The sequence below is a fragment of the Corythoichthys intestinalis genome, chromosome 22 (assembly GCF_030265065.1).
Source record: "Corythoichthys intestinalis isolate RoL2023-P3 chromosome 22, ASM3026506v1, whole genome shotgun sequence".
Classification (NCBI taxonomy): Eukaryota; Metazoa; Chordata; class Actinopteri; order Syngnathiformes; family Syngnathidae; genus Corythoichthys; species Corythoichthys intestinalis.
The window spans coordinates 28,067,865-28,092,091 of record NC_080416.1 but is presented as its reverse complement, the minus strand read 5'-3'; the positions used below and the strand labels follow the sequence as shown (position 1 = coordinate 28,092,091).

The 24,227-nt window shown below is 39.9% G+C and overlaps 2 protein-coding genes across 2 annotated transcripts in view; both read left to right on the top strand.

The window, feature by feature from the left end:
- LOC130910953 (fibrocystin-L-like) overlaps window positions 1-5,212 on the top strand; it is a 66,668-nt gene extending 61,456 nt beyond the window's left edge. The window contains exon 74 of the mRNA XM_057828624.1: window positions 3,953-5,212. Coding sequence (XP_057684607.1) covers window positions 3,953-4,303 — 351 coding nt within the window. The 3' untranslated portion in view covers window positions 4,304-5,212. The remainder of the gene's footprint in view (window positions 1-3,952) is intronic.
- A 9,022-nt stretch (window positions 5,213-14,234) lies between these two features.
- On the top strand, window positions 14,235-19,180 carry gdf6b (growth differentiation factor 6b). The gene is made up of 2 exons (XM_057828288.1): window positions 14,235-14,470; window positions 18,315-19,180. The coding sequence occupies exons 1-2, from the start codon at window positions 14,239-14,241 to the stop codon at window positions 19,160-19,162; spliced, it is 1,080 nt and encodes a 359-aa protein (XP_057684271.1). The 5' UTR covers window positions 14,235-14,238; the 3' UTR covers window positions 19,163-19,180.
- The last annotated feature ends 5,047 nt before the right edge of the window (window positions 19,181-24,227 follow it).

The window sequence follows — 24,227 nt, the reverse complement described above, 5'->3', positions numbered from 1 at the left end:
ACCCTTGGGTTTCAAACAAACAAAAAAGCCTCTTCACATTCAAGACAACGCCAAGTTATGCATAGAAAACTAATATAAATTACTCATAGTCATATTAATCTGTCAAAAAAAAAACTATTAATAGTGGATGCACTGCTGGCCAGAAGTATTGGCACCCCTGCAATTCTGTCAGATAATGCTCAATTTCTCCCAGGAAATTGATTGCAATTACAAATGCTTTGGTAGTAATATCTTGAAAAAACACAAAAGAGAATTAAAAAAAAAAAAAAAAATCATTGTCATTTTACTCAAAACTCCAAACATTGACATTTTTGGGAATAAATGCTTAAATCCCTGCATTCTTAACAGGTATAGACGTAAAACATTCTCAATTCTTCGTTAAAAGCAAAAAAATGGACAGTTAGCATTTATTTTACGTAAATATTGCGAGTTAGATTGATTTTTTTCACGTTTCAAAATGAATGCATTGTACGCAAAATGTAATAATTACCTTGAATCCTCGAACAAGTCGTTCCTGAGACAATCCTTCCTGTTTGTACGCGGTACAGCTTTCGTACTTTTTCAACCTAAATCCGGCATTTGATCGCTGCATGTGCTGAATAACTGCGACCGTCTTCGACCGACTGAAGCGGAGTGTAGGACGGCCCCCTACTTGAAGGTGTGGCGCAGTGTCAGGCGAATGTGACCCGTCAATATCATTATGAAGTCTATGGTTTAGTCAATCTTTGTTGTAGAGAGGCTGTCCTCGGCAGCATGAGCGTCAAAGTGTGAGTGAATTGGAGTGGACTCACTCATAAGAATTATGTGAATGTTATGGGGAGTGATTAAAAGTATGGCGTTAAAGGGGATGCAATGAAAAATGTGGGTGCGCCTACATTTTGTGCTGGTGCACCTTAAGAAAAAAGTTCGACGCACCAGTGTGACCAATGCAAAAAATAAGTGTGGAGCCTTGGCAAAATACACTCACCAGCCACTTTATTAGGTACACCCTGCTAGTAACGGGTTGGACCCCCTTTTGCCTTCAGAACTGCCTCAATTCTTCGTGGCATAGATTCAACAAGGTGCTGGAAGCATTCCTCAGAGAGTTTGGTCCACCACATCCCAAAGATGCTCTATTGGATTGAGATCTGGTGACTGTGGAGGCCATTTGAGTACATTGAACTCATTGTCATGTTCAAAAAACCAGTCTGAGATGATTCCATCTTTATGACATGGCACATTATCCTGCTGAAAATAGCCATCAGAAGTTGGGTACATTGTGGTCACAAAGGGATGGACATGGTCAGCAACAATACTCAGGTAGGCTGTGGCGTTCCAACGATGCTTAATTGGTACCAAGGGGCCCAAAGAGTGCCAAGAAAATATTCCCCACACCATTACAACACCACCACCTGCCTGAACCGATGATACAGGGCAGGATGGATCCATGCTATCATGTTGTTGACGCCAAATTCTGACCCTACCATCCAAATGTCGCAGCAGAAACCGAGAATCATCAGACCAGGCAACGTTTTTCATATCTTCTATTGTCCAATTTCGATTAGCTGAATTAGCTGAAAGGAGTGGCACCCGGCGTGGTCTTCTGATGCTGTTGCCCATCTGCCTCAAAGTTCGACGTACTGTGCATTCAGAGATGCTGTCCTTCCTACCTTAGTTGTAACGGGTGGTTATTTGAGTCACTGTTGCCTTTCTATCAGCTCGAACCAGTCTGGCCATTCTCCTCTGACCTCTGCCATCAACAAGGCATTTCCACCCACAGAACTGGATTTTGGATTTTTTTTCTTTTTCGGACCACTCTCTGTAAACCCTAGAGATGGTTGTGCGTGAAAATCCCAGTAGATCTGCAGTTTCTGAAATACTCAGACCAGCCCTTCTGGAACCAACAACCATGCCACGTTCAAAGTCACTCAAATCACCTTTCTTCCCAATACTGATGTTCGGTTTGAACTGCAGGAGATTATCTTAAACCATGGTTATGTCCACACGTAGCAGGGCATTTGGCAAAAAGAAGATATTTTTCTACGGTTTGACCTATCATCCACACGCGCATGCAGATTTAAACCAGGGTTCTTAAAAACGACGGGGAAGGTGAAAGTTTGCGAATTCTGTGTTTGTGGCTCCATCATGTGGACACTGATAACCGAAGATTTACGTCACTGGCTGCGACAAATTTTGTCCTCACGTCACACATGAGACCAATGTTTACATTTGGAGTATATTAAATAGGCACTTTTTTGCTGCCATTTTTTTTTTTTTTTACAAACTCTTGCTGTGCTTCTATTAAGTGCTGTGCTTGTATTTTGGACAATTATTTTATTGTTTTGAATGCATTTAAAAATGAATGAAAGCGGTTGGCTGTGGAAGGTTGTTTTTTTTTTTTCTACACAAATGTGCAGGTGTGGACGCAACTAATTTTCCCTGACGTATTAGGGCAGAATCCTCGTTTTTAAAAAAAAAACCTGCTACGTGTGGACATGGCCCATGTCTACATGTCTAAATGCACTGAGTTACCGCCGTGTGATTGGCTGATTAAAAATTAAGTGTTGACGAGCAGTTGGACAGGTGTACCTAATAAAGAGGCCGATGAGTGTATCGCAATGTTTTTTTTTTCCCAATATCATTCAGGCCTAATTTATATATATATGGCGGAAAACACTCAGGTGATTTAAGGTTCCGCTTTGAGACCCCCAATTTGACCAAATTTCAAAACTGTCCTATATGCATGTGTGATACGTCATTGGAAAGCTTAAAATCTCTATTTTCTGGGGGAAGAAAATTTTTTGAACAGGAGGGCATTTTAGAAAAAAAAAATTTTTTAACAGCAAAACCCAAACTGGAGGCAAGAGCACGTGAGAGCAGAATTAAAGACGCCATGATTTTAACAAGATATTATCACGTACTTACCTCTTTTCGATCCCAAAACTCCATGTAGCATCTACGATCGAGTGTCAAGAAACAGATGTGAATGGCCACAGCTGGATTTTGGGGGGATTTTATGGGTGAAACACTAATATAACAAGGGTCGCAATGCAGAAATCGCAGACATCATGGAGTAATTGAGATTTTCATTTTCATTTATTTACCCTTTTAAACATTTTTTTTTCAATTTTACTTTGTTTGGATCGATTATTTATCATCTAAAATATTAGGGAAAATCCGACAGTCATGAAAATAATTCAATTAAGCGATAGTTATGGGGAAGATATCCGTGACTTTTTAACAGACGCCAATTTTTTCATTGTGACGTCATTTGTTTAAAAGTTTTAAAATATGCAAGTAAATAATTTTTTTAAAGTTGTTTTTTGTCTTAAACTCAATATTAGACATCAATTAATGATTCTAAGCTAAAAATGACAGACATTTCGAATAATAAATACAATTACTTACCTTCTTTTTATGGTTAGGTTGAAACAAAAGTGGTTGTACGACGTCTGTAAACGGTGGTTTCCAGGGTAAAACTGACAAGTTAAAAATATTTCGGGGGCTTATTGCGCCATGAATCTGCTATGGCAGTATATAGACATATTGTTCTATCAAACGCAACAGTTTTTTTGGCTTAAAATACAATAGTTTATTTTAAATAGGGGTGCAAGAGCAGAAACTGCTTTTTCAGCCTTGTCTGTATTTTTTGTTGTTGTAATTTTTAAAGGCTAAAAAGTAACAAAATAATCCAGAAATATAATGACATTGACAAAAGTTTTTTAAAAAATTGTATATACCTTTTATACTCCACAACACTCCTGGAAAAAGCGGAAGAGGAAGTACTGAAAAAAGTACAGTACTGTAACATGTTTGGAACTTTTGCTCAAATAAAAAAAATCTGTATCGGATCAGGTGACTCAGAGTCGGACTCAGGTGCAAAAATATGCGATCGGGACATCCCTACTTGTAAGTGACCTGTCGTTAAATCATTGAGCAGTGATTGACTCTGTTTTGCCTCTTGTTTCTGTAGGGCGACTGCGTGTCAGTGGGCGTTACCACGATGACAGTGACAGCTAGCCTACAGGATTCTTCCGGCAACGCCGTGGACGGTCTGGAAGGCAACACCACCATCTTGTTCCGCTCCTGCTGGGCTAACTTTACCGACCTATCTGTGGTCGACAGCGGCGAAAACCTCACTATGGTCTTCACCCTGAATGACTGGCACACTCAGTCGCAGGAATTCAGCGTCCGCGAGATGCCAGAGCCCACGCCTGACGAAAGTATCTTTGGCGGGGGCCAAGGGGTGGCACCTGGAAGTTTGTGCCTGGTGAGCGTCATCTACTCGTTCGCCTGCTGCTCAGATGACCCACCCTTTTGTTAGGGGGCTTTCATGAGTCAACAACCTTTTCAAAAATGTACAAAGATGAGTTAATATATATTAATATTACACAACTTAATTGGATGTCTCAATCTGTTTTGTAATCACATTTTTTTTAATAATCATTTTGTTTACATATTTACACATGAAACTTTGTCCTCTTGGCCAACGGTAATAGTTAGCTAAACAGCTAGCTTCTATACTCTTGAGACAAAACTAGCATTAGCACTGATTTTGCAACCGTTACCAGAGATGTGAGTAGCCGAAAATTTGACTCAAGTAAGAGTAGCATTACTTCTAAATATTACTCAAATAAAGGTAAAAAAGTATTAATTGAAAAGAATACTCAAGAAATGAGTAACATTGTGAGTAATTGCTTACAATGTCTGATTTTTTAATTTAATTTGGGGGGGGGGTACATGGTATATTTTTTTACTCAGCACAAAATCACCTATATGAACTGTTATTATTATACTGTACTATAACCTATTACATGAACATATTATGCCAAAAAAGATTGCACAAAAATCATCAAATTTAGAATTTAGACCAGAACAACACTATAAAACATCACGCGTCCAAAGACCATGAGTGCTCTCTAGAGGAGAAAAAACATTGTTACCGCAGATTGGGATCATGGAGTCATTTTGTTATTGTTGCAATGTCTCATTGGTGAAACCGAGACAGCCACTGTCAGCATTTCTTGCAAAAATAAAGTCAATATGTACAATAATGAGGAAAAATGTAACGACTCTAGTGTAGCCCAAAACTGCTGAATAAGAGGAGTGTTTCTTCTTCCAAATTTTTTTGTGTGGTAAAACTACTCTAAGAACACAGTACATGTAAAGTGTTACTACCAACCTCTGCCTGTTACTTGCAATCATGTCAATGTAATTATAAACATTGTGAACACCAAATAAATTATGTAATGAAAAATGCACTGTTGATCGTTAACTCTTTCATACAAGAATTCTGTATTTTTAAAGGCATGCCCACCGAGAATGCTCTTTCCCCGGCTAGGGCACGAGCAGCACCCCGCTCCGACGTCGGCCGATTTGTCCACCGAGAATGAGCTATTTTCAGCGTTCATTCCCGGCCATGAGCACTGCCAGCCCGTGGTGGCCGCAGCAAAACGACGCTGTTACCTCAGAGAAATGGCAGGGAAATGACAATTGCCGGACTATCTCCGGTGTCATAAAATACGGTTCTGGAGAGGAAGAATTCGGCAGTTTTGCCCTGTCATACTGAAAAAATGCATTTTTAATATTTCATATTCCATTTAGCATTGTTATTTGTCATGACCATACTTTCTATTTAGCAACTGAGGAAAATACTTAGATAAAAAAACATATCCAGTAAAAATATTTGGAGTAGAGAGATTGAAACCATCATGACATTTTGCTCCTCACTGTCGTATTTCCCTTGTTCTGAATCTTCACCCTCAATGGGCTGAATTGGGATGAAATTGTGAACCTGCCGACGTCATCCTCCAGCAGGGGACGCTAGAGTGCTATAATGACAGGCGGGTCTAAACGGCAGATTAAAAGACTCATTTCTCGTCATCTGCGCTTTGCCAAATTGTTGTATATAGTAGAATCATCTCAAAATATGATTCTAATTCACATAATAATGCTATTGAAGATTTTTTTATGCTGTCACACAAGAGCGTAGGTTTGGTCTCAACATTGGTAGGGACGCTAAAACAGCACAACCTGATGGACACTTTTTGCTTGGGAAGGGGCATTAATAAGACCAAACAAATTGGGTACATTTCTCAAATATTGCTCAAATATAGCTTGTTCCTTCGTAAAATTGAAAAAGGTTGCAATAAAATTATTTTCATGGGAGAAAGTCATTTTTCAAAATGCTTGCTTCATATAAAGGAAATTTCCAGTGGTTGTGTTTTTGTTTTTTGTTTTTTGTTTTTTTGGAGGGGGGGGGGGGGTTAAAAAAATGTGCATCGGTTGCAAATAAAAATATTTTTTTAGATGATAAGGGATAGAAAATACATACATTTTAACATTTTATTTAGGGAATAAATGCACAAAATGCACAGTTGGATTAACGTTAACAGTAGAAAAAGTACAGGAAGACACGTCACTAAACAGCTTTCTACTCGAGTTTTACAGGTTAGCAAGTTCACACGGTTTAATGTTGTGCTAACTCTGATACAGGTCGGACTTTCAGTTGCAAAATTAGTGGTGTGTTCCCCACCTTCACAACATTGACATATTTTTACATTACTTAAAGTGGCTGCTGCTGGCCGAAAAAAACCTTCTTATACCCCTACTCTTCGAAGGGGGCGGAGGAGACGGCATGTCGACATCTATTTCTGTTGGGATTGTGTAAATGTGGGGGTTCTAGTCATCAGCTAATCAAACGTGCGTTTGAAGGGGAAAAAATGGACCAGCACCTTCAGCAAGAGAAAGGGGTAAATGTAAGTGAACATAATGTAGGGTCAATCTATCCTTACAACTGTATGTGAAAACAATCTAAATTACCTATATAACTGAATTCATCATATAATGCAAATAAGGTTGCTTAAAGTGCCTGTGACACCAAAAAGCATGTTTATTTCATAATACATGTGGTATTTTAAGCTCCTGAATGAAATGGACCACTTGGATGTGTGTGGAAGCGATCACCATATTAATTTAGTTTTTTGAATCCCGCGCCATGAAAATGAGTGACTTCCGGCAACAGTCTCGAGTTGAGAAAGAGGGCACTGTGACGTGTACGGAGGAAGGAGTCCTCTTCACTATACAGCCGTCCTGTTGTATGAAAAGGACTAAGGATTCAGCCGATTTTGCGGATTAATATGTTTATTTTTCGCGTCACGCCAGCCAAACAGCTGCAGAAAAATCTTGCTGTACGAGAGAGAGGCGTTCTTGGGGTTTTAAAAGGTTCCCATTCACCGGTGGATATTGGGCAAAACAAGCCCTACTACTGAGGCTTACGAGGAAGTGAGTAAACATCGTGTTTTGTATTATGTCAAATACTGGGATCATTTTAATATGTAGGTGGCTTGCATTTTGTGGCTGACATGCTCCTTGTCCCCTCGGCCGACGACCGGCGGCTTGTCACACATCCCCCCACCAGGAGAGCACTACTAGTATACTCGGCTTATTCCCCTCTTGAAGTGCCCGGTGTTCTGTCATATTTTCCGACCGATCAGAAATTGCAACTGTGATATAAAAATAGCCGCAAATACAGCGATTACAAACTAAACACTCCAAACTTTCTTTAAATAAAGGACTACTTACGTTTGATCATGGATTGGCATGTAAATGTTCAGCGGTCATTGACCAGCTGCTTCCCCGCCGGCGAGCTCTCCTGTCTGTAGTAGCAGGGGAACTGCTCTCCGCCGGGCGGTGTGCCGATCGGCAAAGACACTCGACAACCCAGTCCTCATGTGAAATGTTCCGGGCCAGTTATGTGTGATTTTCCGCTTCGAAGACTTTGAAACATCACTCGGTTCGGGTTAGCATGTCGGCTAGCTGTCACGCCTCTTGGTTTGTTTACATTCTCCGAAGCCGGGGAAGGGAAATAACATATGTTGTATGTATGTACAGTGCCTTGCAAAAGTATTCGGCCCCCTTGAACCTTGCAACCTTTCGCCACATTTCAGGCTTCAAACATAAAGATATAAAATTTGAATTTTTTGTCAAGAATCAACAACAAGTGGGACACAATCGTGAAGTGGAACAACATTTATTGGATAATTTAAACTTTTTTAACAAATAAAAAACTGAAAAGTGGGGCGTGCAATATTATTCGGCCCCCTTGCGTTAATACTTTGTAGCGCCACCTTTTGCTCCAATTACAGCTGCAAGTCGCTTGGGGTATGTTTGTATCAGTTTTGCACATCGAGAGACTGACATTCTTGCCCATTCTTCCTTGCAAAACAGCTCGAGCTCAGTGAGGTTGGATGGAGAGTGTTTGTGAACAGCAGTCTTCAGCTCTTTCCACAGATTCTCGATTGGATTCAGGTCTGGACTTTGACTTGGCCATTCTAACACCTGGATACGTTTATTTTTGAACCATTCCATTGTAGATTTGGCTTTATGTTTTGGATCGTTGTCCTGTTGGAAGATAAATCTCCGTCCCAGTCTCAGGTCTTGTGCAGATACCAACAGGTTTTCTTCCAGAATGTTCCTGTATTTGGCTGCATCCATCTTCCCGTCAATTTTAACCATCTTCCCTGTCCCTGCTGAAGAAAAGCAGGCCCAAACCATGATGCTGCCACCACCATGTTTGACAGTGGGGATGGTGTGTTCAGGGTGATGAGCTGTGTTGCTTTTACGCCAAACATATCGTTTTGCATTGTGGCCAAAAAGTTCAATTTTGGTTTCATCTGACCAGAGCACCTTCTTCCACATGTTTGGTGTGTCTCCCAGGTGGCTTGTGGCAAACTTTAAACGAGACTTTTTATGGATATCTTTGAGAAATGGCTTTCTTCTTGCCACTCTTCCATAAAGGCCAGATTTGTGCAGTGTACGACTGATTGTTGTCCTATGGACAGACGCTCCCACCTCAGCTGTAGATCTCTGCAGTTCATCCAGAGTGATCATGGGCCTCTTGGCTGCATCTCTGATCAGTTTTCTCCTTGTTTGAGAAGAAAGTTTGGAAGGACGGCCGGGTCTTGGTAGATTTGCAATGGTCTGATGCTCCTTCCATTTCAATATGATGGCTTGCACAGTGCTCTTTGAGATGTTTAAAGCTTGGGAAATCTTTTTGTATCCAAATCCGGCTTTAAACTTCTCCACAACAGTATCTCGGACCTGCCTGGTGTGTTCCTTGGTTTTCATAATGCTCTCTGCACTTTAAACAGAACCCTGAGACTATCACAGAACAGGTGCATTTATACGGAGACTTGATTACACACAGGTGGATTCTATTTATCATCATCGGTCATTTAGGACAACATTGGATCATTCAGAGATCCTCACTGAACTTCTGGAGTGAGTTTGCTGCACTGAAAGTAAAGGGGCCGAATAATATTGCACGTCCCACTTTTCAGTTTTTTATTTGTTAAAAAAGTTTAAATTATTCAATAAATGTTGTTCCACTTCACAATTGTGTCCCACTTGTTGTTGATTCTTGACAAAATAATTAAATTTCATATCTTTATGTTTGAAGCCTGAAATTTGGCGAAAGGTTGCAAGATTCAAGGGGGCCGAATACTTTTGCAAGGCACTGTATGTATTAGAGAACTCATAACCTGAGAGGATATGGAGACTTCAAAACACCAAAAATTCGAACAACTCGTAAAAGTTTTTGTGTGTCTGTGTGTGGAGTGAAACTTTGGAATAATCTGGGAATGCAACACAAGCAACGCCAAACTATCTACAGATTTAAAAGGTTATACAAACTTATGGTCTGGTCACAGTATACTGATATAAGGTCTTAATTACATCAATAAATTGTTTTGGTATGAGTGCTGGTTGTTTCTTACCATTGCTGGTATATTGTCCGTGACCGTTGTTGGTACAGTTATTGTTGCCATTTATAATTTGTTGTCCTGTGTGTGTCGCCTTTCATTGAAATTGTTTTTGTTTTGGGTGTTACGTGTGGTAACTTCATCACAAGGGACAAAATTTGTTACAAAAATGTGTATGTGCAAAAATGGACTGATTTTTTGGTGGCCTACATTTTTGGAAGGAAGTAGCAAGAATTTTATGTTCTTAATTAGATAAGAATAGGGGTGGGATTAAATAAGTTTTCTTCTTCCCACTCCTTTTCAGGCATGTAGTTGATGTTGCAATGTTACTTAGCTTTGCTGCTCTTTTTGTTACTTGATTATCTGAGCTAGATATATTTGTTGTCTTGACAAGGAATGATGGCCTGAAATAAACAAATGAAATGAAATGAAAAATGAAATATGTCTGATTTAGGTGTTATAAAATATCTTTCGGGAGGTGCAACAGTAAAGGTGAAGTCAACAGTTTTGACCATTAAGGAGTCATTTTGCTATGTCGTCTTGAATAAATGCATTTTTATTATTTCATATTCCATTTAGCACAAGACTGTTATTTGTCATAACCATGCCATTTATTTAGCCATTGGGGAAAAATACTTGGATAAAAAAGAATATCCTGTAAAAATATTGGAGTACAGAGAGACTGAAACAATGACATTTTCCAGCTCTCTTCGTCACGTTTTCCTCGTTCTGAATAATTCTCCCTCAAGGGGCTGACTGGTCCTTCTCAAGCCATTTATTTAGCTATAGGGAATGGGACGTACTACGTCATTGTTGGGACGCGCCTCCATGCTGGCAATAGGATTCACTTCCGGGCCGGCAGAGTCAATGCGGATTGTAACGTGTGGTAGTGCTAAGCTAACTCTTTCGTGTTTTAGAAAGAAAATATGGGTGCTTATTGTTGCATTACCGGGTGCAACAGCGTCTCCTACGACAAAAAAAGGGGTTAGGAAAAATGGACTCAACTCTTACCGTTTTCCTGCATGGAGGACCAAATATCAGATCACGAAGGTACGACGGCTGGCTGGATTGCAGCGGTTCGTCGGAAAAGCATTTATGATCATATTTCTGCTGGAATGAGAGTGTGTTCCTGTCATCTCTACTCTTGTAAGTTGAACGCTTTATCCACTTTTGGTTTCAATACGTTTTTGTTTTTTTACACCGTTGTGTAATAGAGCCTAGTTCGGGCCTAAAAAATCCAGCCCGACCCGACACGGCCCGCTTGTATTGAGGCCCGACCCGGCCCGAGCTCGATCACTTAACTAGATTTGCAGGCCCGAGCCCGAAAAACCCGATTTTTTTTTTTTTTTTTTGAGTGACGCGGAAAAAACGCAGCAGCAGCAGTTTATTTTCATTTCTTCGAGTTGGCAGAAAAAAACGCAAGTTTTCTTAATGTTTAAATAATCTACATATTTTTTTGAGAATTATCAAAGCATTCACACAACGAAATAACGCTGGGAAAGTTTGTTAAACATATTTCTGAGTGTGTGGGATATTGTTCTCACATGGACGCGCCTCTCTGACAAGGAAATGAAAATGAGGGCGGCGCCTCGGCCGTGCGCAAACGGTACAGCGGGAGGACAAGAATAAAGAGCGGCCGGCGCCACGGCGTTCGTGCACATGCACAAGCAAAAGCGCAATACAGAGAGCCTGCTCTCCATTTTTTATTTTTTTATTTTTATTTTTTTTAAATAATTTATTAGTCCGGCATGGCGGCCCGACCCGAACTGACCCGAACGTGAATGCTTAAAATGTGGGCCCGACCCGACCCGAATGTCGGGTCGGTTTGGGTCGGGTTCGGGTTTGGGCACAAAATCTAACCTCTATTGTGTAAATCTGCCTCGGTAGCAATGCTCGCCTATTACGACTCACCTACCTGTTGTGTTCCTAGGTAAACCTGCTGACAACACATCCCGATTGGTCACCATCTCTCTTCTTGGATCATTTGACAAAGAAAATTTGTTCAATGGAGTGGTTCCATTTGTCCTGTGTCGGACTCAAACAAGCCCCTGCAGCAGACGCCATCTGGGTCTGCCCTTCTCGTCGATGAACTGCGGGCTTTTAACTTGTGAAAATGCAAGAACTTTAATGCACATATTTATTCTGCCTGGCTATTTAACTATGGCCAGTGACGTTTTTTTTTTTTTTTTTAACCGCTTTGACAAAGACACGTTTCATTGTAATGTTGAATTTATATATTCTATTATTATTTTTAAATTATAATATTCTTATTTGCTCTTATGTAGACTGTCAATTCAAATAGTGTTGGAAAAGTTGCAATACCTAAAATAGAAATGCAAGAACTGTAAAGTACATATTTATACACCTTTATTTACCTAAGGCCTCTGGATGTTTTTTAACTGCTTTGAAAAATACAGGTTTTGTTGTGATCTTGTATTTATATAGTATATAGCTTTTTATAATGTATTATAATATTTGCTGCCCCCTGCCAGAGTGTGGGCCATTTTGTACTAAAAGGATTTTAAACTGTCAGTTCAAATACTGTGTTGGAGACTAGTACTTGCAATACTTAAAATGGAAATGCAAGAACTTTAAAGCACATATTTATCCTGTCTGGCAATTTACCCAAGGCCAGTAAATAGTGTTTTAAACTGCTTTGACAAAGACACGTTTATTGTGATCTTGTATTTGTGTATTACTTATAATTATATAATATTTGCTGCCACCGTCAGAGGGTGGGCCTTGTTTGCACTAATTTAAAGATTTTAAACTCAATTCAAATATCGTATTGGAGAAATTGCATTACTTGAAATAAATCTATTGCAACTTATCAGTCCCAGTTCTTGTCTACAACACTGTCCAAAAATTGTCAATGCATATTCCAAATAGAATAACAAAATTAAGTCACCTGACTTTGTAATTATTACACCTGTTTATTATGAAGACCTGAAGTAAACAACAAGCAGTTACAGTTTGTCAAGAAGTTGTTCAAGTCATCTTTTGGTATTCATATTTTATTGACTTTTCACAACAACACTTGGGATCGTGTTTGTAAGAGCAGAGCAAACCGAAGTTTCAGCGTGCACTCTTCGCCTTTCCAACCTCTCATAACGCTCCGATGTGGTGCGCTTGACCTCAGAATAACCCAAGAAGAGATACGGTGACCAATCGGGATGTGTTGTCAGCATTTCATATGCAGGTTTTCCTAGTAACACAACAGGTAGGTGAGGAGGAGGAGAAGGTTAGCATTGCTACCGAGGCAGATTTACACAACAGTAAAAAAAAAAAAAAACGTATTGAAACCAAAACGGATAAATCGTTCAACTTACAAGAGTAGAGATGAGGGGAATACACTCTCATTCCAGCAGAAATATGATCAAGAGAAATGCTTTTCCAACGAACCGCTGCGCCCCAGCCATCCGTCGTGCCTTCGTGATCTGATATTTGGTCCTCCATGCAGGAAAACGGTGAAAAGTAAGTCCAGTTTTCCTCGCCCTTTTTTTAGTCGTAGGAGAAGCTGTTGCACCCGGTAACACAATAATAAGCACCCATATTTTCTTTCTAAAACACCGAAAGAGTTAGCTTACTACCACACGTTACAATCCGCATTGACTCTGCCGGCCCGGAAGTGAATCATATTGCCAGCATGGAGGATGACGTAGTACGTCCCATTCCCTATTGGGGAAAAATACTTGGATAATAAAATATATCTTGTATAAATATTGGAGTAGAGAGACTGAAACAATGACATTTTGCGGCTCTCTTCATCGTGTTTTCTTCGTTGTGAATAATTCCCCCTCAGTGGGCTGCATACTAAATCAGATGAAATCGTGACTCCGTCATCCACCTGTTTGGGACGCTAAAGCCCTATAATGGTAGGCGTGGCTAACCGGCAGATTAAAAGACAAATTTCTCGTCATCTGCGCTTTGCTAAATTGTTGTATATAGTTGAATCGTCTCAAAATACGATTCTAATTCACATAATAATCCTATTTAAGACTTTTTTTTTTCTCCTGTCGTACGCACTTTAAAGGTTGGTGGGGACAATTTGAGCATCCCTAAAAGTTGGTGGTGTTATGTCCCCACCGTCCTTATGCAAACCTACACCCTTGCTGTCACAGGCACTTTAAGCCTGATGTCAAAAATTCCGAACTTCCCCTTTAAAATGGACGTCTGAGTGGCTCTATCCGTGGTCCTGAAGGAAGTTCTACCCTGGTTTTTGCGTGCGTTTTTTCCCCGCTCCACTAGAGGACAGTATAGTTCCGTGGCAATTTGTGCACTATTCGCTTTTAAAATCCTGGGATTTAATTAAGAATTGACTCGGAGGTGGGCACGGTGCAACACTTTAACTTTGCCTCGTCTTCACGCACTGCGCGCACTTTGCGTGGACGCCGAGTTGAGAGTGTGCGCGCGTGGGCCCCCTTCTCCCCTGACGAGGGCCCCCATGGACGTCTCTCTCGTGGCCGCTCTGTGCGGGGCTCTGGTGTTCGCGTGGCGAATGCCGCCCTGCCGGCCCCACGTCGTCTCGCCCGCGGGTAAGGCGTTCGAGCAGGCGGCCGAGCAGGTGGAGGCGACCCGGTACCTTAAGCAGCTCCGTGTGGAGCCTCATTACTACATGATGTCCATCTACAAGACGTTCTCCACGGCCGAGAAGCTGGGACTCAACGCGAGCTTCTTCAGATCGTCCAAGGCGGCCAATACCATCGCCAGTTTTGTGGACCACGGGCAAGGTAGAGCATCAAGTTTTTAGTATATGTGTAAAAATGACACAAAAAGCGTTGTTTTTGTTTGTTTGTTTTTTTGTTTCTCTTTTTTTTTTTTTTTTTTTTTTTTTTTTTAATGTAGCAATTCATTACAGTATTCTTATTTTGCGTGAATCATTGTAATTTTGTGTAGTTTTTTTTATAGAGATTTTGGTGGGGGAGGACAGTTTTTTTTTTTTTTTTGTTTGATTTTGTTTTTGTGAGTGTTGTTTATGCTTTAGTTCTTGTAATGAGTTAGTTAGTTAGTTAGTTTACATACAAACATACATTTCGTTGTTTCTTGCTCTATTTTTTTGCTGCTTGAGTTTTTTAAAACCTATCTAAATCAAATGGGGGTTTTTTTTGTCATTGGTTTTTAATTGGTGGTCATTGTGATCTTTTTGCTGAAACATTTTTTTTTTTGTGTGTTTTATACTTTCCTTTCTAGCATTTTTCATTTGATTCACAGTTTGTTGTTTTCTGTATAAAGGCACAAAAACATACATTTGGCTATTATGCTTTTATTGTGGAATATAATTTCATATTTTAAAGTTTTGAGGACCATACACTGTAAAATATGAGAAATTGACTTTTAAAAGATGGAAACTTGCTGCCTTAGAAAATGTTACTATTTATGTTACTTGCCTTAATTAGATGCAAATTACTTAATTATTTCAAGTTTTTAAGGACTCTAACTTCAATAATTGGATTGTAGTAAATTGTTTGAATTTGCAGTACTCAAAATAACTCGAATGAATTAGATTACAGTAACTTCTTTATTGTGAGCTTCAAGTACTGAAGTGATACCTTATTTTAGTACTGCTCTTTCATCATATGCAGGTGAACTTCAGTTTCATTTTATTTTTTACCTGAAATAATATAATAATAATCAATATAAACAGCACATCCTAATTTAATTAATAACAATTTTTGAACAGTAATGACCCCCCCAATGAAGGGAGGACACTCAGTAGGATTATTTCAGGGGAATCAAACTATTTTAAAACGTTCAACTATGCCTTTAAGACATAAGACATTGGGTCTTGACTAGGGTTGGGCATCATTTGAATTTGAACAGTTCCGATTCCGAATCCACGTTTCGATTCCGGTTCCAAACGGTTCTCGATTCCAATTCTTTTACTAGGCAGGGTAAAAACAAATGCATAGTTCATATTAATTTCTGTACGTCTCGATATAATCCGGGGTCGGGTCGCGGGGGCAACAGAAGACAAATGTAATTTATTGTTTTACTTAGGTGGTTCTGACTGATTAGAGGACCGGCGCAGCGTGTCAAATACAGGGCACTCAGCTATGCACTACTCGGCACTTGTATTTCATGTGCCGGAAGTGTTTAATCATATTGGTCATGCAGCCACCTTTGCATGATATAGCTGTGTTTCAAATGTTGCACTGGGCTGACTGGTCATTTTTCTTTGTGAAGTTAAGCTAAACTTTTGAGCGCCGCCATATTGTATCCATGTTTGAAATCAAGTTACAATGCACAAACACAACCTTCCTGTGGCTTCTTTTTCATGGTGTTCAGCAGCTATTTATTTCTGATCGGTGGTCAGGGCATCGAAAAATGGAATTGAAATTTTAAAAATTCGAACGGTTCCGGGACAATCGGAGTGTTAGTCCCGGATCCCATCGATGCTTGGTGCCCAACCCTAGTCTTGACACACTGCTGAATGTTTTGTTAATGCTTGTTATGAAATAAACAATCAGTAATACATAGAACCTCATATATTACAACCAGAGTTCTCTTCAACACCTTCACTTACTTCATGTAGATATGTTAGGTAAACATTGTTTCAAGCAAAGGAGGGGAAGTATAACAGAGACTGGCTTTTGTTTTTAACACTTGCTGTTCTTGTGCCCCATACACTGCACGACCACAAGAAACAACACACTTTATTGAACAGAATACACATCATATAACAACAGCAATCACAACTGAGAGCCGTGATTGCCACAACGACCCATCATCCGTTGCGGCGGAACACATAACTGTCGCTACAATATTTTACTCTTTTATAAACTGTTGCATTGCCAACGCGACAGTTCATAAAAGAGTAAAATATTTACTTACGAAATAGATGTGGAGTAAGTAAAGTAAGTAAAGGTGCTGAAGAGAGCTCTGGTTGACGGCGCAGTTCACTGTGCACGTGTGCGGGAATGTTTTGGTGTCAGAAAACCGTGAAATAGACGAGGCAGATCTACGCGTGTCTGAAACAACGCCCAAAGAACACTGAGTACAATTTTTTTTTTATTTTTTTTTTTTTATGTGACTTAACTGAGATACAGTGGGGCAAATAAGTATTTAGTCAACCACTAATTGTGCAAGTTCTCCTACTTGAAAACATTGGAGAGGCCTGTAATTGTCAACATGGGTAAACCTCAACCATGAGAGACAGAATGTGAGGAGGAAAAAAAAAAACTGAAAATCACATTGTTTGATTTTTAAAGAATTTATTTGCAAATCATGGTGGAAAATAAGTATTTGGTCAATACCAAAAGTTCATCTCACTACTTTATTATGTACCCTTTGTTGGTAATAACGGAGGCCAAACATTTTCTGTAACTCTTTACAAGCTTTTCACACACTGTTGCTGATATTTTGGCCCATTCTTCCATGCAGATCTCTTCTAGAGCAGTGATGTTTTGGGGCTGTCGTTGGGCAACACGGACTTTCAACTCCCTCCACAGATTTTCTATGGGGTTGAGATCTGGAGACTGGCTAGGCCACTCCAGGACCTTGAAATGCTTCTTATGAAACCTCTCCTTTGTTGCCCTGGCTGTGTGTTTGGGATCATTGTCATGCTGAAAGACCCAGCCACGTCTCATCTTCAATGCCCTTGCTGATGGAAGGAGATTTTTACTCAAAATATCTGGATACATGGCCCCATTCATTCTTTCCTTTACACAGATCAGTCGTCCTGGTCCCCTTGCAGAAAAACAGCCCCAAAGCATGATGTTTCCACCCCCATGCTTCACAGTGGGTATGGTGTTTTTCAGATGCAATTCAGTATTCTTTCTCCTCCAAGCATAAGAACCTGTGTTTCTCCCAAAAAGTTCTATTTTGGTTTCATCTGACCATAACACATTCTCCCAGTCCTCTTCTGGATCATCCAAATGCTCTCTAGCGAACCGCAGACGGGCCTGGACGTGTACTGGCTCCAGCAGGAGGACACGCCTGGTAGTGCAGGTTTTGAGTCCATGGCGGCGCATTGTGTTACTGATAGTAGCCTTTGTTACTGTGGTCCCAGCTCTCTGTAGGTCATTCACTAGGTCCACCCGTGTGGTTCTGGGATTTTTGCTCACTGTTCTTGTTATCATTTTGACACCACGGGGTGAGATCTTGCATGGAGCCCCAGATCGAGGGAGATTATCAGTGGTCTTGTATGTCTTCCATTTTCTAATAATTGCTCCCACAGTTGATTTCTTTACACCTAGCGTTTTACCTATTGCAGATTCAGTCTTCCCAGCCTGGTGCAGGTCTACAATTTTGTCTCTGGTGTCCCTGTATAAGTCGCATCCCCAGCCAAACTATGAAAAAAACTGCGCCTTATAGTCCGAAAAATACGGTACTTATTAAAATAATAGTGTTCACAACAGGTTGATCAAAATTGAGTTTGGTTCACTTATCATATTTAATTAAGTTATACCTTAGTATTTACAGTGTATAGTCAAGGTGCAGTATGTGCAACTCTGATCTTAAAAATCTTGTCTGATTAGTTCTTTGTACAGTATATTTGATTTCATAGAATATACTGTAAATGTCAATCATCCATATGCATGCTTTTGTTGATCACGCTTGTCCCCCCCTCTCCAGACGAGTTCCCGCTTTCACCTCTCAGGAGGCAGCGTTACATCTTCGACGTGTCAACCCTCTCGGAAAAATCTGAGGTTCTGGGAGCTGAGCTGAGAATTTACACCAGAGTATCCAGGAACATAAGCCCGTCAGAACCGGTGGAGCTCCAGCTGCTTTCCTGCCAGGACCGACGGCCGCTGGACTCCAAAACCTTGGACCTGCAGGATTTGTACAGGCCCAGATGGGAAGTCCTGGATGTGTGGGAGCCGTTCAAAGAGTGGAAGAGGCGGGAAAGCGGCGGTAAGCGTTTCTGCTTGGAGCTCACGGCCCAGTCGGACATATCTGAGAAGGAGCTGGACTTGAACCTACTGGGCCTCCACCGGCACGCCAGGCCTCAGCTGAAAAAGGCCATCCTGGTGGTTTTTACCAGATCCAAGCGGCGGCAGACGCTTTTTGGCGAGAGGCATGCGGGCCGACGCTGGCTCGGCAGAGCCAGAGAGCACAACCGCAGCAGGCGGACGGCGGCCAAGAAGCGTCACGGTAGGAGATCCAGGTCTAGATGCGGCAAGAAAACGCTGCGTGTGAACTTCCGCGAGCTGGGCTGGGACGACTGGATCATCGCCCCGCTGGACTACGAGGCGTTCCACTGCGAGGGCGTGTGCGACTTCCCGCTACGCTCGCACCTGGAACCCACCAACCACGCTATCATCCAGACCCTGATGAACTCCATGAACCCGGGACACATGCCGCCTAGTTGCTGCGCCCCGGCCAAGCTCAGCCCCATCAGCATCCTTTACATCGACTCGGGCAACAACGTAGTCTACAAGCAGTATGAGGACATGGTGGTCGAGGCGTGCGGGTGCAGGTAGAACGTTCCTCCGGAAAGGTGCAATCTAAAACAGTGAAGTAAAATACCAGTACATTTTCAGTGTTTAGACATTGATTACACAAGAAAATTATTGTGCGGGTGTGCTTTGACTGACAGCAAAAAAAGGCCATTTTCACCCTTTCATGCGTACCAGTTCCTTTTATAGGCCACGAACTGCAGGCGCGCATCGGACACCAGCAGTTTCGGCATTCGAAAGAATATAATAGATGATTTAGTTGAGCTTAACTTCAATCTTGAACTCAACTATAATGTTACAGTGTCATGAAAAAGTATCTGAACCTTTTGGAATCAGCATTAAATCCCCATCAAATGTTATCTGAACTTTTTCAAAATCACACAGATGAAAAAACACTATCTGCTTAACTAAAACCAACTAATCATTTACAGATTTTCATATTTTAACGGGGATAGTATGCAAACAATGATTGAAGGGGGGGAAATAAGTAAGTGAACCATCACATTTAATATTTTGTGGCCCCCCCTTTGGTAGCAATAACTTCAACCACATGCTTCCTGTAACTGCAGATCAGTCTGGCACATCGATCTTGGGCCATTCTTCCCTACAAAACTGCTGTAGTTCAGTCAGATTCCTGGGATGTCTGGCATGAATCACTGTCTTTAGGTCATGCAACAGCATCTCAATGAGGTTCAAGTCTGGACTTAGACTTGGCCACTCCAGAACGTGTATTTTGTTCTTCTGAAATCATTCTGAAGTTGATATATTTTTGAGTTTTTGATCATTGTCTTGTTGCAGCATCCATCCTCTTTTTAGCTTCAACTGTCTGACAGAGGGCCTCAGGTTTTCCTGCAAAACATCCTGATAAACGTTTGAATTCAATCTTCCATTAATGATTTTAAGTTATCCAGGCCCTGAGGCAGCAAAACAGCTGTAGTTCAGTCAGATTCCTGGGATGTCTGGCATGAATCGCTGTTTATAGGTCATGCCACAGCATCTCAATGGGGTTCAAGCCTGGACTTTGACTTGGCCACTCCAGAACGTATATTTTGTTCTTCTGAAACCATTTTGAAGTTGATTTATTTCTGTGTTTTGGATCATTGTCTTGTTGCAGCATCCATCCTCTTTTTAGCTTCAACTGTCTGACAGACGGCCTCAGGTTTTCCTGCAAAACATCCTGATAAACTTTTGAATTCAATTTTCCATTAATGATTGCAAGTTGTCCAGGCCTTAAGGCAGCAAAACAGCCCCAAATCATGATGCTCCCTACACTATACTTCACGGTGGGGATGAGGTGTTGGTGTTGGTGAGCTGTTCTATTTTTCCTCCACACATGACTTTTTGTGTTACTCCCAAACCATTCAACTTCGGTTTCATCAGTCCACAAAATATTTTGCCAAACCTTTTGTGGAGTGTCCAAGTGACTTTTTGCGAACATTAAACGAGCAACAATGTTTTTTCAGACAGCAGTGGCTTCCTCCGTGCAGTCATTCTATGAACACCATTCTTGGCCATAGTTTTACATATATTTGATGTGTGCACATAGATATTGGACTGTACCAGTGATTTCTGTAAGTCTTTAGCAGACACTCTAGGGTTCTTTTTTTACCTCTCTGAGTATTCTGTGCTGAATGCGCTCTTGGTGTCATCTTTGGTGGATGGCCACTCCTTGGGAGAAAAGCAACAGTGCCAAATTCTCTCCATTTGTCGACAACTTCTCTGACTGTCGATTGATGAACGTACAGACTTTTAGAGATGGTTTTGTATCCTTTCCCAGCTTTATACAAATCAACAATCCTTGATTGCAGGTCTTCAGACAGGTCTTTTGACTGAGCCATGATGCACATCGGAAAATTCTTCTCATCAAGACATTTCGTGTCAGGTGTGTGTTTTATAGTGGGCAGGGCAGCTTTAGACCACTCATCAGTGATTGGGCACACACCTGACTTAAAATGTTTGGTAAAAATTGGTTTCAATTGCTCTTTAGTCGCCTTAGGCAGAGGGTTCACTTAGTTATTTTCCCCCCTTCTGTCATTGTTTGCATGCTATTCTCATTAAAATATGAAAACCTATCAAAGTTTGGGTGGTTTTAGTTAAAGTAAACACTGTATTTTCATCTGTGTGATTTTGACAAAGATCAGATCACATTTGATGTTGATTTTATGCAGAAATATGAAAAATTTCATTAGGTCCAGATACTTTTTCATACCACTATATAAAGATATCACTGCATTATTTGCAGATCATCACCATTAAGTCACACATTGTTTCTGGTGAGCAACAGAAACTTTCGAGTGCGCACCACATACTATCTGGGGCACAACAACACCAGCACCTAGCAGCGGCACTCTCATATTTCCCCAAAACGCACTTACACATTATTATATTGTTAATTTATTACTGAGCTCTTCATTTGAAATACAAAACATATTAATTTTTTTAAGCTTTTAATCACATTAATCAATGGACAATGAGTTGTTGAACCAACTTTATTGTAATTTTGAAGGTCTGCAGCCAATAAAATATAGCAATATTTACAGTTCAAGTGCAAATGTGAGAATATTTCAACATCTGTTCACAATCTTTGTTGTACTTTTCTGATGCACTGATGTTTAAAAGCAAGTATTTCAAGCGCAAATGATGATCATTTTATGTTTTTTAAGTTATTGCTGTCACAAATTGCATACTGGATGTTTTTTTTTCTTTTGTCACACATGCTGTCAGATCAATTGTGGTTAAAGGTTTTTGTATTACATTTACTGAATGTTGTATATGATTGATTTTTTTCACACCCTAGCATTGTCTTAAAGTTGTTTAAAAAAATAATTATGTTCAAATGAAATGATTTGTAAGGTACAGTATCCAGAAGGAAAATTAAAGTACAGTATATACAAATATGTCAATGTTGCAATGGTTTATTTACAAAGTTTAATCTAAATTGATCTCAATCATTTCTCAATAATTATTAGGGAACAGTGTTTTTGTTGAATTATGTCTGACAGCTGTTTAAACTCATTTTTGGTGCGGGATCCAAAACTGATTTGTTTTATATAAAATAACATATATGCATACACGTATATGTATGAAAAAAATGACAATAAAGATTCAATTCTTTTCTATTCTGCACGTATGTGCTTGTTTAATTAAAATTAGGGCTGTCAAACGATTAAATTTTTTAATCAAGTTAATCACAGCTTAAAAATTAATTAATCGCAATTCAAACCATCTATAAAATATGCTATATTTTTCTGTAAATTACTGCTGGAATGGAAAGATAAGACACAAGACGGATATATACATTCAACATACTGTACATAAATACTGTATTTGTTTATTATAACAATAAGTCAACAAGATGGCATGAACATTAACATTCTGTTAAAGCGACGCATGGATAGAAAGACTTGTAGTTCTTAAAAGATAAATGTTAGTACAAGTTATAGAAATTTTATATTAAAACCCCTCTTAATGTTTTCGTTTTAATAAAATTTGTAAAATTTTCAATCAAAAAATAAACTAGTAGCTCGCCATTGTTGATGTCAATAATTACACATTGCTCATGGTGCTGAAACCCGTAAAATCAGTCACACCCAAGCGCCAGCAGAGGGCGACAAAAACAAAAAACACAAGTAACAAGTGGACATTACACTGTGCTGTCATTTTAATCTGTTTGAGCGGGGCATGTGCGTTCATTGCGTCAAATATTTTAACGTGATTAATTTAAAAAATTAATTACCGCCCGTTAACGTGATAATTTTGACAGCCCTAATTAAAATATATATTTATATACAGTATATATTGACGTACAATGCAAATATACAAGAAAGTAGAGTTGTATGATATTTTGGGTAGCCGATAAAATCGGAAGATAAAAGCATTTTAAAAATGATATCGAATAATATCGACATGGCTTTTTCATTATCGGTTTTGGGCCAATATGCATGTTGCCCTCAAATAGAATGTAGAAGCCGTCTGCCTTTGTATAAGGACTGGTCACAGTTTAGCACAGCAATTATGCCTTTTGACAATTAGATGTCTCCAAACTAAGATGCTTGGGATTTGTTATGTGAGCAGACCATTTGCATTCATGGTGCAAAAATTAAATTAATTATAAATTATTGAAAAATATTGAATATGTGAAGTCCATGACCACACATATGGAGATCAGATTTTTGGAGTTACACAATATCTAAAACCGTAATTTTCGGACTATGAGTCGCTACTTTTTTACCTAATTTTGAATCCTGTGGTTTATAGTCCAGTGCAGCTTATTTGTTGATTTATTGGGTTAATAGGTAACACTTTATTTGACAGCAGCATTATAAGACTGTCATAAGACAGTCATAATTATGACATGACAAGCCGAAAGGAAAAGAAGAAGTCACTATCATGGGCATTAATGAATGCTTATGACAGAAATTATATCACAAACTCCATTTATGTCCAGCCTGGATCTTTACATCCATGCAAAAGTGAGAAAATTTGCCTAATGACACAAAATGACATCTGCTCATGGCAGGGTCATGCCATAATTATGAGTGTCTTATGACAGTCTTATGGCACCACTGTCTTATAAAGTGTTACCAAATACCTCAACTAGCAATTAATGAAACAACTGGAACAGTAACTGAAGAAATAATTAGCACGGAACATGAATTTTGATTGTTATGTCCATATGTAGCGCTGCAATGCATGCTAGGAAACATTTTGGACAACAACAGTGTTTACAGCAGGAGACAGAAGAGGTTGACTGTCTCCTCCAAGGGAGCAGTGATGGCCAACTGAAGCTTCTTGAAGCACTGCCTTTGTACAAGGGCTGGTCACAGCTTAGCACAGCAGCTATGCTTACAATTAGATGTCTCTAAACTAAGCTGCGACTTTTATGAGTCTTATGATGCCACTGTCAACTAAAGTGTTACCAGTTAATATCTTTTGGTGATAATATCCCATAAAACAGTGAGGACAGCTGCAGCTTATAGTCTAGTGCTGCTTATCCATTAACAAATGCTGTTTTTGTGCCAAATTTGGAGGGTGGCGGCTCATAGTCAGGTGTGCCTTATAGTCCAATGAAGGGAATAGTTACTTTTCT

Bases quoted from the DNA above. Each gene is read 5' to 3' on its own strand.
- gdf6b (XM_057828288.1), top strand. From the start codon at position 14,239: ATGCCGCCCTGCCGGCCCCACGTCGTCTCGCCCGCGGGTAAGGCGTTC. The intron at 14,471-18,314 runs GTAGAGCATCAA...CCCCCTCTCCAG, and splicing joins TTTTGTGGACCACGGGCAAG to ACGAGTTCCCGCTTTCACCT.